Source organism: Coenobita brevimanus, chromosome 101 (assembly GCF_032717465.1).
Source record: "Coenobita brevimanus isolate Jiangsu-jjx chromosome 101, ASM3271746v2, whole genome shotgun sequence".
Taxonomy (NCBI): domain Eukaryota; kingdom Metazoa; phylum Arthropoda; class Malacostraca; order Decapoda; family Coenobitidae; genus Coenobita; species Coenobita brevimanus.
The window spans coordinates 4,752,114-4,767,322 of NC_137054.1; the positions used below are offsets into that span (position 1 = coordinate 4,752,114).

The 15,209-nt window shown below is 43.3% G+C and overlaps 1 protein-coding gene across 1 annotated transcript in view; it reads right to left on the reverse strand.

Moving 5' to 3' along the window:
• Positions 1-14,865, reverse strand: part of LOC145414895 (uncharacterized) — a 60,241-nt gene extending 45,376 nt beyond the window's left edge. The window contains exons 1-2 of the mRNA XM_080284311.1: positions 14,776-14,865; positions 13,887-14,134 (exon numbers count right to left, since the gene is read on the reverse strand). Of these exons, the coding sequence (XP_080140437.1) occupies positions 13,887-14,134; positions 14,776-14,865 (338 nt within the window). The remainder of the gene's footprint in view (positions 1-13,886; positions 14,135-14,775) is intronic.
• Positions 14,866-15,209: the final 344 nt, after the last annotated feature.

Genomic DNA, 15,209 nt, shown 5'->3' on the forward strand with positions numbered 1-15,209 from the left:
CGAAGTGAAGCTGCACATCTGAGAACAGTGAGTGACTCAGGCGTTTCTCTTCCTTGATACTTGTCTTCCTCAAATATCCCCCCCTCCTCTCTCTCTCTCTCTCTCTCTCTCTCTCTCTCTCTCTCTCTCTCTCTCTCTCTCCTGCATCATCATCCAAATTTCCCACCATTCACTCTTTCTCCTCTCTGCAACATCTTCCCGTTCCCTTTTATGCAGTCTCTCTCTTGATCTCTTCCACTTTTGCACCTCCTCACCCACTTCTCCCTCCGTTCCTCCCTTCCACTGCTCTCTCCCTTCTCACGCTCGTCCTTGTGGGAAAAAGGATCGAAGAAACTGGACGGGTGGAGAAGGAGTAAAGGAGAGAGGAAGGAAGGAATAGGAGGAAGGGCAGAGAAGAGAAGAGAAGAGAAGAGAAGAGAAGAGAGAGAGAGAGAGAGAGAGAGAGAGAGAGAGAGAGAGAGAGAGTGTCAACATGAGTGCAGCCAGATGTACCTCATTGTTCCCAACACACAATGCCTTCATATTTCCACCAAATGTCTAACCCCTCACTGCTTTCTATCTATCGCCAGACCCCCAATCCCAGAGTTGATTCAGGATGGCTAAGTGACAAATACTCCAGGGACCTCTCTTACGGTTCATCATCACCCTATCACGCCACGTCAGGTAGTTCCCCCTCATGTACTTCTTCACCTTATCTTTCTTCCACTCGGACCGATAAGACTCTTGGACAAAGCTCGTTCTCCTCCTAGCATTGATCACCCAGAAGTTTTTTTTTTTTCTGCCCCTGCATCCATTACCGCCCCCCCCCCCTCTGATATACTCGTCCACTTTATCCTTCCACTTCGTTCCCGGTCTTCCTCTCCACGCTTCCATCATCTCCACTACACCCTGCCACTGCAAACTGCTTCACTTCTTATACCCCGTCATCTTATCTCTTCCTTTTGCACCTACAAATACCCCCCCAACTCTTTTTATATATTGTACTCCTCCGCTTAACTCATATACGTCTTTCTCGGTCTCCCTCTCCTCGTTGCCCCCAGCACCTTCGTTTATAATGTAGCCGTAGTATTACAACTGAGAGCGTAGGTGTATCCAAACCCCAATATCTGATGGTCATTTGCGGAACAGTTGTGAGCACTAGTTATGATAAGCCTGCGTATAATTTTTCAGAGGATATTCAGCAGTGTAATGAAGCAGACACATGCACTCACTTTCGTCCAGGATTTAACAACTGCTATAAATTGGGTCTTGTCTCCAGGCTACATCTATCAAATCCTCTTAATCCCTCCACTATGATATATGTATATTATACTCTTGCTGCCGACAAACATTATTATTCAACTTGGGTGGAATCTCTCATTTAAAAGGATTAGTGACATCTCTATTAACCCTCAGACCAAGAGACTTTTCTACCGTTTATTTCTTGCTACGTCTATACAGTTTTATTCAGCTTAGAAGAGACCTTAGGTAATGAAGGAGATCAAGTACATCCATCAAGCCCTCGTATTTAGCCCAGCACTAAGTAACATAAATAACAGTAACTTGGCTCGATACACACACACACACACACACACACACACACACACACACACACACACACACACACACACACACACACACCTCTCTAATGTTTATGAACTGCATCGAATAATTATCAGAATTTATGATATGAATGTTCGCATCAGTGAACTTATAAATAAAAGCACATTTAACCGGGACGCCTCATTGGTTAATATAAACGACAGCGTGACTAATTTTCTCAAGGACAATAAGATTTGTTTTCTTTTTTTGTAACCTCGAATTTGCTACGGTATATAATCTTGTCCTCCACCGCACATATATGTCCCTCGGGTATCCTTTGCGATATATTCCGATGTTCACTGCCGCCAATATCATTTTTGTTTAACCTTCATTCTGCCGTGTCATTGTTCTCAAAATTCCTGCTTCAAGCCAGACTCAGTCTCAGTCACAGCCTCTGTCTGATTCTGTCTCTGTCTGTCTGCACCTCCTAGACTCCCTCCATCCCTCCCGCTCTCCGTCTCCCCGGGCACTGCAACACTAGCAATAAAGAACCACCTACATACTTACTTTACGCACAGGGCAATATAACGCCTCAATCAGAACACGTTATTACAAGTCCCCTCTCCCAGTATTCACCCATCAGAGGCATCCTTAAATAGAGCTGTTCGAATAAACCCACCTAGGTTTAAATCAGGACATCACCAGCCCTCCTCTGTTTCCTGCAAGATTTGGGTTGGGTGGTCACATAACACATGCCCTTCTGGCACAACAGGCCCACACAACCTAACACATAATGGAGCACTGAACAGCACATGCCACACTAAGGCTCAGACATTGCATCAGCGGTGTGAAGACCCTATGGGACCAGTTCTTAACAGTAATTTACCTGCGGTCGATGGGTCAGCTCAGGTAGACGGACCGAAGTTAAACTACAGCAACAAAATTCTCTCTCTCTCTCTCTCTCTCTCTCACACACACACACACACACACACACACACACACACACACACACACACACACACACACACACACGCCTAGGCCTTGTAGTGTCCTGATCGAGGTGACATGCTTTGGAGCATACTACACAACGCCATGGTTCAGGTGACGGTTGACTTCTAACATTGTCAGCCTTGGGAAATAATTACACTAGACCCGGATTCAGACCTTTTCGTATTTTAAACCACCGCTACTGCGGGTGAACGGAGGTTATGTTTTCATCTCTGTCTCTCCCTGTCTGCTTGCTTTATATATATAAAGAAAACTAATCGCAAGATACTGAGGAAAAATTTGTGGCAGTTTCTTTTTAACATAGGGCTGAGATGACTGGAATTTTGGTAAAAGTATATTTACCCTGTGGCTACGACTTGCCTGCTTTGCATTTTATTTTGGTTAACGATAATGTTACCAAAAAGTTAAAACCTATCACAAGTAACGCTTCGGTAAAAAATAGATTCCTCAATAACCCTCTCATGGTAGCGCCTTCTCTAGTATTTATGTCAGCTAACCTATCGCAGTTTTATTAAACTCGAGAGTGAGACCTAAAAACCCGATAGTGTAAACAGCCACCATTAACCCTGTCCTTCTCGCGTACTGTTCCAGATGCCGTTAGACGATTCTTTTAAGGTGAAATGATTCTTAAAAGCCTGAGACTGTCCATGTAATCGCCGGACCCTCCTACGGGACGGCCTGGGAAAGCATTTGTCTCTGAGGCACTTATTTTAACCCAGAATGTCCCTCATTTTAATCGTTTTCCAGTCGGCTCCGTGCCGCACCACTAATGCAGTCTTCACTGTGGGACTGTAATAATAGATCTCTCATGTGAACATCGTGTTTACAGCCTCCAGATATACATATTAACACATATTGAAAACAAGTCACAAAAAATACGGCCAAAAAGAAAAGTAAATGAACACAAACAAATGCGAATCTTTTTTCAGCTCATAGACATCTGCAGTCCCACAGCAGGCCATGCATCCTCCCCCCCCCCCCGTAAATGTGCTGTGAGTTTTTAACTGCTCCTCGCCCTAGTTCTCACCTTTACCAGTTCATTATTAACTTAAAACTTTAATGTTTCTATGTAGCTTTGTCGTGCCTTTTGGAGGATCCAGCATATATAGTGAACACTTCTAGTTTTACATCAGCGTGGTATGCAATACAAAATAAATAGCTAAATGAGATACTAGAAAGACTCCTAAGATTATGATAACACAACTAACATTTTGGCCATTTGTGTTGGGCTGAAACAGGAGAGAATTCATCACAGCCATGTGTATTACATGTGAACCATTTCCACTGCCAGGCCAGATTAACTAGGGGGAGACTTTTCGAAGCAGAGGGGTTAGATAAAGCCTTTATCACCCCTTTCATTGCTATAGGTCTCTCCTTTGCTATATAAAAACGTTCGGTAGTAACAACAATTAAAAGAAAATAATCATGCCAAACGTGTTACGGGCGACCAGGCCTGGTGCGGCATTAAGGACGGTTCACCAAGGCAGTCAACCACCACTGTCGTAGTACTAGTAGTTGCAACCCCAGGCTCACCTAAATGTGAACCCTGTGGACTGCAGGCTAAAGTTACCCTTCTAATGCAGTCCACCATCCTTTTCAGGGGCGGAGAGAGGGAACCAAGGGACGTTTGTACAGTATTATCAGGCAGCGGATCCACACGGTCATATCGATGCCAGCACGTGAAGGCGTCCCTCTCCAGAACCCCACCACCCTTGTAAGGAGTATTTTTAGCACCCCTTTCGGCACCTTAATATTGTTTTGCATGTTATTTGTGCAATGTATGTTTGTGTTAAGAAGACAAATAATAACATACATGGTGTGGCATACGAAATAACACCCTGATACTTTCCCCCAACGTATGTATCTTCCGCAGTCAAAACAAGAAACAAATATTTACATAAAAGGTGTAATGTACGACACAAATCGTAAAATAAGAGGTGCTATAGTCATTTCACCTTAAGTTGGCCCAAATATTTGTCCTTTTGAATCTTATTTCAAGCATCTCATTGGCAGAACATGACAATATTACGGTATTCCATCCTTTCCAGAGGACCTTTTATAACTAGCATCATATTCTAGTGTTAACCTAATGGTACAACTCAGCATTCAGGAAGGAGAGAGGGCAACTTTACGCTAAGTTAGAGTAAAAAAGGAATATAAAGTCTCCTAAGTTTACATAAATGTGGTCCCCAAAGGATTCACCTCAACAATACTTAGCTGATTTCTCGCTCATATTCACGCATAGCAACACAGGCAAATTTAACGTTTGAAGAAATAATTCTGGTTCCGCGGGTAGTGCGGCCTTGGATTTCATACGGGAACTTAATCACATTTTGAAACAGTGGTTAGTGTGTTCTTTAATCGAGTCGGGTTTTATCCTCTGTGAGCTGGGCATGATATTAGCTGCATAACTCGTTTGGCCTTATCCGGATTAACTGTTTCTACCGGTACTGAACATTTAGAAGGATAATGAAAAATGTAGGATGATATGCTGAGAGTTCGAAACACACACACACACACACACACACACACACACACACACACACACACACACACACACACACACACACAGACTAATTACCGCACATAAAGTACTCTGTGACATAACACCGCAGTGCGTTTGAATACTACTCGTTCTGAAGATTTCGATTAATATGCTACACGTTAGGGATATTTTAATTCTCTTTCTCTCTCTCTCTCTCTCTCTGTTATGTATGTTATTTCTGACTATCCGTACTGATGAAGGCAGGCTGTGTAACCTAAGACTTGCATCATGAATCGTTTTGCGTTTGTAGATAAGAAGCGATAATGTTACTAGAGGTCGGACCCCTACAGATTCGCTCGCCAATGACAAGTTTCATCCAGTTACATTTTAGGAAAGAATATTATGGACAATCACTCACGCCTCCATAATCCCATCTCAGTTCAAATCGCCATTTTTTTTTCTTTCTTTTTCATTCTAATTAGCCTCGTTATAAGGAAAGGTTAGAGATTTAATGCTTCGGTCCGTGCCAAAAACGCAACTGGATGTCTAAAGTGTGTGTGTGTGTGTGTGTGTGTGTGTGTGTGTGTGTGTGTGTGTGTGTGTGTGTGTGTTTATATTCAAGATCCGGTAGTAAGAGAGAGAGAGTGAGTTATGATTCTCTCTCTCTCTCTCTCTCTCTCTCTCTCTCTCTCTCTCTCTCTCTCTCTCTCTCTCTCTCTCTCCCTGCATACGCCATAAATCTGGGACATAATCGTAAAACTATGATTGCAGTAAAAATATTGCGCATTCTATTTTGTTCTGTATTAAAGTGGGTCCCGAATTTGAACACGTTGTTTTGTAAGAATTAACTGCTTCGACCTGATGACGTATGTATAATGTGCTTAACTCTTCCTTCCACCAAGCGATATTCTTGCGCCTTGGAGAGCTCTTTCGAACCTAAGGATATTGATATAGTCTGTATTAACACTCTCAGTTCGATAGATTTGGATTTCCATCATATCGTCATGAAGTAGTTAGAATATAATTACAAAATACTTCATCGCAGTGAATGGGTTAAAACGCTTCTTCATATCACTGCTGCCATTTCGTCACAGTATAATTATCGCATTATGTGTAGCTTCAAGTAGTCATCACAATATTGCAGTTTTATATCTGAAGCTGAAATTAAACAAACGTAATTTTTTTATTTCCGGTACGCCTCGTTTAAATGGACGTTACCATGAAAGGAAAACGCTTTGCCCTAAAAAAACAATTACTGCCAAAACCAAGTAGCCGCTTCCCATCACAAACATTAGTTGAGCCTGTGATGTTTATCTTCCTATGACTCTTAGTATACCCTTTGATATGGTGACATGTCTTTATAATATTATATTTTATCCTTGGTACTGACAGACATTTTACTCTTCTTGGAAGGGTGCCTTAGTAGCGAAAGGGGTTGATGAGCACCGCATCGAACATTTCAGTCCCCAAAAGTCTCTCAGAAACTTAACAAACTCGTCCGGAGAGCACAAAATTAACATTTAAGATACGTCATTAGATTGTAGGGGCTGAGCTACCTGGGTTCATTAGCGTAAGTCCTAGTTTAAACTCGGGAATGTCCCAATATATGGAGGCTTTTTCCATGCACTGGTACCATAAATAGGGGGAAAACTGGCAAATCGGCCACCTATAAGCAACAACAGGCGCCTTAATTCGCTGCGCTAGTTGTCGCTGTCACTGTTGGGGGTATGAAAGGCTTCGTTGTTGCAGGTGGCGGACAAAAACAAAACACTCTCTAATAGGATATCAGCTTGGACAAAACTTGGATATCAGCTTTGACTCAATATATACATACATACATACATACATACATAAGCACTAGTGGTTCAATAGCCTACATTAGGGGTTTGGTGCAAATTAATGTCCTCTGAATTAGTGTTTTGGAAGCCATCGCAGCAGACAGCCAAAACACTTCCTCAGAGGACATAGTCTGGACCAAGCTTGGGATATCAGCTACCAAACCCCTAGTGATCGCGATTGTCAAGTATGTTAAATGTTTGTCAGGGTTCGAGGTGTGTTACATGCATACATACAAAAATACAAACATTTATACACATACATAAATACACACTCGACAAGGGTAGCATAAAATCACTACACATCATGGTGCACAGTTTCTTTCACCTCATAGGACATTAATCTGAAACAAGCTCAGAAAACCTGTTTCTGAGCCTCAGTGACTGCGTGTGCTGTTTCATAAAAAAAAAAAATAATAAAAAAAAATAAATAAAAAAGTTCGGAGTTTTGTTACGTGCATCGAGAAAAAAGTACCTCAGTTTTATAGTTAATGGATATTTGATAGACATGCAATTATCATGAATTTACTGTGAATTTATTTGAGAAAGTTTAAAAAAAAAAATCCAATAACGAAGGAGTATTGCACTCAGTTATTCTCTATTAGCATCGTTAGTAACTCTAGGAATTCATGTTCCAAATAAATTAGTCTTTTATACCGTACTGCAGTCTTAACAATGAAACTTAATTCTTTTGTTCCTACTTCATCGAGGTTAGGGACAGGAAATAGAATGGTCATACTTCTTTATAACAGTAGCAAATTTATTTTCATCGACAAGGAGAGTATGTTTTCACCACTGTTTGTATGTTAGTTAGTCTGTTGGCAGGATTACTCAAAAACTAAAAGAGAGCTGCAGACAAAATTCGGCAGGTAGATAGCCCATGTCCCAGGGAATAATCAATTAACTTTTGGAACCGATCCGGATCGTATTACAGATTCTGGATCCAGAAAACATTGTTTATGAAACCCTAATCAGTGATGAGAAAACCTAACCCAGTATGAAAATTGGTTTGGAAATTACGTTGCCCTTGTCGGAGAGATGCGCTCCATTGAGTGCCCCTCTAGTTATTATTATTATTATTATTATCATCATTACACTGAATGCAGCAGGTGGAGCACGAAGACTGTGAACACTGTAAGCTGCTGGCGGCAGCCCCTACTTATCTGGAGAATCTAAACTGAAGAAACGAAGAGAGGATGTGGGAAGAGAATGACCAAAGCTATAATACTAGCAGATAGAAAAAAAAACCCTACGAGCTGCGACCGTGTATGACGATCGTATGTAATTTATAGCTTGGTCGTATATTTGATATAGTCAAAGTTTAAAGGAAGAACAGAGGATGGTAAAAGCCGGAGGAGACAGACAGCAAAGGCAATGACCTAGATACGCCACGGACTTGGTAATGGTATGTGTATTGATGCATGGAGGATATTTTTTAGATGCTACAAGTCTGGGAAGTTTGTTGCTTCATGGGTAAATGATCTGGCAAAACCCATCTCGTCACTGGCATCCCGCTTCTCATTCGTCATTGCGTCATTATAAGAAGAGACAGTGCGTGGTAATGCTACAGCTGCTCTGATCAAGACACGTGATGAGACACTCACAACGTCAACAATAGGCATGAGGTTTATCAAACCTCCGTACAATGTGAGAAAGGCGGTATTATTTTTGCATGGCTGCATCTGTACCGCTCGTGGGAAGATTCGGCGTGACTCTTGTTTGCGTGTCTTCTCTTTGCTAGTTACCATACTCCTTTTAAATGACTAATTAGATGATGATTATACCTAGAATGCATTCCTTACTGATCAGTGTAGGTTGTCACTTAGCAAATGAATTTACTCTCTGCTGGCCGCTGTTTGTCATCCGTGTCTATTGTCGTTTATCCCTTGGGCATTAAGGGTGCCATATAATTATCGTTTCCCAAGAAAACACCTCGTTGTCAACAGGATTACCTAGGCAATATGACCAAAATTGTATGAAGGGTATACGTTCATAACTAGGGTCAAAATATACCGGGCTTGTTAGCTTAATTAACACATGGGATATTTACAGAAGAAATATGTGCAGCATGTGATGTGGTGTGTGGAAGGAAGAGAAGACGGAGGGGGGTGCAAGGAACAGCGTGGTGGACTGAAGAGGTGAGACAGGCTGTGGCACAAAAGAAGAAAGCATACAATGAATGGATGAGAAATAGGGGCGTGGAAGAAATTGAAAGGCGGAAGAGAGAGTTATATGTAGAAAGAAAGAGAGAGGTGAAAAGATTAGTAACAGAGAATAAGAAGAGAGTGGATGAGGAATTTGGAAGGAATTTGAGTGTAAAGTGGAGGGACTGTAAGAAAATGTTCTGGGAAGAGGTGAAAAGAGTAAGACAGGGTGGAAGTGAAGTTAGCAGGGGAGTGAAAGATAAAAATGGTAGATTACTAGTGGAGAAGGGAGAAAAAGTGAGCAGATGGAGAGAACACTTTAAGGAATTGTTGAACATAGAGGATGGAAGTAATGCGAGTATAAGTGGCTGGGGAATGGCTGGGAGAAGGAGGGAGGTGAGAAGACAGAAAGAAATCAGTAGGATAGAAGTTGTGGAAGCAATGAAGAAAGTTAAATCGGGGAAAGCTCCAGGAATTGATGGAGTGTGTGGTGAAATGCTGAAGCATGGGGGAGAGATAGTAGTAGAATGGATGTGGAAGATGTGCAGATCGGCCTGGGAGGAAGGTAGAGTCCCAGAGGATTGGAAGTCAGGTATAATTATTCCCTTGTACAAAGGAAAAGGGGAAAAAGAAGTGTTTGGTAATCATTGGGGCATTTGTCTTCTTAGTATAATAGGAAAAGTGTATGGTAGGATACTTATTGACAGAGTTAGAGAAAGAACAGAGATATTAGTTGGAGAAGAACAGGGAGGCTTTAGGAAGGGAAGAGGCTGTGTAGATCAGATATCCATTCTTAGATCTTTAGTGGAAAAGTTTCTAGAGAAGAGAAAGAAGTTGTATGCGGGTTTCATGGATTTGGAGAAAGCTTATGACAGGGTGGATAGACAAGGATTGTGGAAAGTGTTAAGAATATATGGAGTGGATGGGAAGTTGTTGAATGCTGTTAAGAGTATGTACGATGGTGCGAAGGCTGCAGTGCGTGTGGATGGTGAACTAAGTGAATTTTTCTCTTTGAAGGTTGGGTTGAAACAGGGATGTGTCATGTCTCCACGGTTGTTCAATCTGTACATGGATGGGGTAATAAAAGAGGTACAAGGTAGGGTAGTGGATGTTGGAATGGCCTTGGTGAGAGAGGAAAGTGTTTGGAAACTCCCTGTACTGTTGTTTGCAGATGATACTGTGTTGTTGAGTGGAGATGAAGGGGAGCTGCAAGGCTTGGTGGATGAGTTTGGGAGAGTGTGTAAGAAACGGAATCTAAAGGTGAATGTAGGGAAGAGTAAAGTGATGGTCTTTGAGAGAGGTGAAGTCAGTGAATGTACAGCGAGGTTGGATGGTGAGGAATTGGAAAATGTGAGTACGTTTAAGTACTTGGGTAGTGTGATGAGTAAGGATGGAGGTTTGGAGGGTGAAGTGCTTGAAAGGGTACAGCAGGGAAGAAAGGCTGCTGGTTCTTTGAAAGCAGTGATAAGAACAGGGAAGTGAGCATGGAAGTGAAAAAGTTACTACATGACAGTATTGTGATACCAACTCTAACGTATGGAAGTGAAGCTTGGACGTTGTTGGAAGGACACAAGTCAAGAGTGAGAGCAGTGGAAATGAGTTATTTGAGAGGAGCCTGTGGAGGCACATGGAGAGACAGGCTGACGAATGAGGATATAAAGGAGCGTTGTGGTGTGGATGTGGATGTGATAGGAAGCGTTATGAGGAACACACTGAGGTGGTTTGGCCATGTGGAGAGGATGGAGGGTGAAAGACTGACGAAGAGAGTGTATGTGAGTGAGGTGGAGGGGGGAAGAGGGAGGGGGAGGCCGAGGATGAGATGGAGGGATGGGTTGGAGAGGTATATGAGAGAGGGGGGTGTGAGTTGGGAGCAAGGCAGTGAAATGGAGGGGGACAGGGCGACTTGGAGGCGATTTGTTTGTGGCCATCCCAAACGGGATTGAGGCGTCTGGCAATAGATAGATAGATAGATAGATAGGATACATACTCAAACGTGTTAGTAGAGTACAATATGATGACTGACTGAAACCCATAGGACCAAAGAATCTAATTCCTTAGACCAAGCTGATGAGGAAGCCGGGTTTTCTGTTGACTACTGCAGCCGTGCTAGTGAGGCGACCCGAGACAAAATACTGGGTATGTATTTACCACGAATGTCACGGAAGGTGATAGTATGCTCTCCACGTGGGAAGCAATTCTAATAAGGAAAATAAATACAAGTGTTGACATAAAATACGTACATATTCGCAATATTGCAGTACCTACCGACTTGTTTTAATGCAAGGAAGATAGAAACAAAGGCCAGAAGCCCGCATGATTGTTCTCTCCAAGAAAAAAAAAAAAAAATAACGGAGAGTCAAATTCAAGATCTGTTCATTTCGAGATGCCTGGACACTGTTTTTGAAGGACTGGAGGTCACAGGCAGTAGGAAATACAGACAGAGCAAGACAGTTCCAGAGTTGACTTGTTGCACACATGAAGGACTGGGAGTAACTGTTAACTCGCATTTGTGAGATGGACAGAGAAGTGACGAGAGTTTGCTGCCAGGTGGGTGCTACGCGTCCGCCCCAGTGTTGAAGGAATAGAAGCGGGCAGATCATACTACCTCTCTTGTAAAATGTGCTTCCAAGAGATTAGGCGTACAAAGTCGACTCCGTGCTTTCTTTATCACTTCAAAGTTATTGATTTTATACGCGGGTTTTTTCGCCCCTGTCTAGAGTACAGCTCTCACGTGTGGGGAGCCTCCCCACATGAAGATTTTCTCAACAAGACGGAGTCAGAGGCTTTCCATCTCATTTACTCTTCACCTCTCACTGGCTCCCTTCAACTTCTATCTCTTTGCCACATTGTTGTATCTTTATCTCTTTTCTATTGCTACTTCAATGGTCACTGCTCCTCTGAACTGTTTGCTTACATCCCTCCACCACGCTAAGCACCCTTCTAGCAACAAACTCTCATCCCTTTTCTGTCCAACTATTTAACGCAAGAGTTAACCGTTACTCCCAGTCCTTCATGTATACAACAGGTCACATCTAAAACTGTTTCTCTCTGTCTATATTTCTTACTGCCTATGATCTCCAGTCTTCAAACGCAGTGTGTCCAGGCATCTCGAAATGAACAGATCTTGAATTTGGCTCTCTGTTATCTTGTTTTTGTTTTTTCTTGGAGGGAACAGGTTACTCCATCCTGGCCATTAGCTCTTTCTTCTTTACACATAATATACAGTATATATATATATATATATATATATATGAACGCGTATGCATGCATGTATGTGTGTATGAATGTATGCACATGGCTAATTGTCATAGAGATCACAGTGCGTCGTGATTTCTTTTTAACATGGCACAACGCATTGTGGGCGTTTTTATTAAACAACAAAAAGGCGATACTTACCTAACCTAATCTAACTTACTTTTATCTTATTTGACATGTTACGCTCTTCTAACAAACCTGTTAAAGTTAGACGCGGTTAGGTGGCTTGAGTGGGTGTTTACGCAGTCATACTTTATTGTGAACTCGTTAGCAAGACTGCATTATGCGAGAAAATGGCCTGCTGTCTAATCCACTGAATCGAAGGGATCAGACTCTTTGACATCAAACGTTCAGTCAGTCACGATTATTAGACATCATCAGTGGTTTTTTATATGGTATCCTCATGTTGAAAGTTAATCGATGTTTATTATGTATACCCATGATTAAATTTTCTTATTTCTAATTTTAAACACGGCATCAAAATTAATCGGTATTTATTATATACTGTATACCCACGATTGAAATAATTTACTTTTAATTTTAAACGCGGTATACATGAACTTGTTGGTATGGTTTAATGTGGTACCTGAATGAAGCCCATGGGGTTAAAGAATCTAATTCCTCCAATCCAGCAGATGAGGGACCAGGATTTTCTCTTGATTACTGCAGTCTTGCTAGTCAGGCGAACCGAAACAAAGCTCTGGCCACGTATTTCCCAGCGCGTTACAGAGAGTGGTAGTACAGAAAGCGGGAGGCTGGAAATCCCTTGCATCTTATTAAGTTTTGTAAAACTATAACAGCTGATTAGGAAAATATTACATTCATACACTACCTTCCAAGTACAGCTCTCATGTGTGGGGAAGCTCCCCACATGCAGCTCTTCTCAACAAGGTTGAGTGAAAGGCTTTTCGTCTCATTAACTTTCCCCTTCTTACTGGCTCCCTTCAACCTCTGTCTCTTCGCTGCAGTGTTGCATCTTTCATTCTATCGCTGCTTCAATGGTCGCAGCTCCTCTGAACGACGTACAGGCGCCCCAGAAAGGACAGAAGCATTAGTAACCCCAGGCTGAAAGAAGAGAGTCTGGGCTCTCCTCTTTGCTTCTGGAAATGAAACCTTCCCACGCATGCGAATGCTCAAAATTCCTTTTCCAGGCAGTAGTGAGGACAGTTTTTAGAAGATACAGGATGAGGACCCCCACAGTGATGGCAGTTAAAGGGTCCTGGACAGTAACTGGTTTGACTTGATCCACCACAGTAGACACAGACACCAGGAAGGAAAGCCTGTGCACGCCGGCAAAATATGCTAACATGGCCATAGCCCTGATAGTGGAAACACCGCTTTGGGGTTGGCACACACGACTTCACAGGAAGTGACAGCCAAGTAAGTTTCACAGCTGAAAGCAGTGTTAAGCTATTAAATGTCAGGAACTAGAACGGTGTTGGGGGCAGGATACCTTTTATTTTCTTGTGCAGGGCGCTCAACAGTTACCACACCAGAAGATCACAGTTCCTCCAACAATCGTGCCTCCGAGTAAAGGAGGTGGTCACGAGAAAAATTGCTCCTTTGCACTGGTTGAAAGCATTGTGTGGAACGCAGGAAACATCTGAACCAGAAACTGAGGTCAAACTCATCAATCACGAGCTCTCTTCAGGTGAAGACACCTCAGTGACGATACTTCCATCACCCTCAGATGATACTCTGGGTTCTCTGCCACATGCTGAAACGATGGCACGGTACAGTTCAAATATGTCAATATCCAGCACTGATCCACCTCCGGAGGATTTTAGCACTAGATATTTAGCATAGGTCTCAGGCTTCGTGTCTTCTGAGCCGAACCCGAGAGCCGAACCAACCCGCTGTGGCTTCCTCCTAGTCCCAGTTGAACGCTAGGGTAGACCAGGAGAGTCACCATGGGCCTGGAAAGGCTCCAGAGTTTCGATAAGGGTGGTGCAGTCCGAAGAATGTCCGGGGACAGAGGACGTGTTGTCAGCAACATTTTTATGAAAAGAATCCATACAGTCAATCAAAAACCTTCATTCCCCCACCCCTCCACCCCCCACGGAGCCCAACAAGGGGAGGTCATATGCCAGGGACAACACCACTGGCGACCCCAGAGGTAGCAGGAGAGTTTACGCGGGTAACCCCGGGTGTACCCGGGCAAGGGCGACTCCAGGACGATGGGAGCCACCAGGCCACCCAGTGTCCACTTGACCCTAGCCAACGCATGACCAGCCGATTGACCTGGTCGGGCCCAACCAGGCCACCCGTCTAGCCAGAACAGGGAACCTAAGAGGTGTATTGCTAGCTGCAGGGCGCAGCGTGCAGCATCGCTCAACCCCCAGGACTCCTGTCTCCCAGCATTACGGGACGCCGCAAACGGGAAACACGTGGGGAGGCAACAGGCCCGCCCTAGATGGCAAATGGGCAGGGACGAACAACATCACCAGCAGGCCTCCTCCACTAATGATGTAGGGGGTGCTTGGTCCACGAGGCTGACAAATGCCGATCCCTACAAAGGTAGGCTTGCCTTCTGAGTAGGTGGCGCTGTCAGCCACTCTTCAAGCCCCACCACCATGTCAAGGTGACCCCCCTCAGATATGACAATGGCGTAAGCCATGCAGAGTGAGAACTAAAGAGCATTTCATCCGGTGACCAAGCAGGTATTACAAAAGCTAGAGTGAGCAGCGCAACAAAGCAGAATGATTGTGCTGCATTACGTGACACCACCACCACCACACTACCTCTGTCATCGTGAGTGTTCAGGCCTTATCATTACGAAAAGTTTCCGTAAAGCAGAACAAAATCACGTGACCGTAAAAAGATCAGAATAAATAATGTCAAAACGCCAGGCGAAAAAATGTTTGTGATTACTGCTGTGATGATTTCCTACAGGATGTGAAGCGTTTCGGGCTTACGTAGCACTTCCTGAGAGAGAGAGAGAGAGAGAGAGAGAGAGAGAGA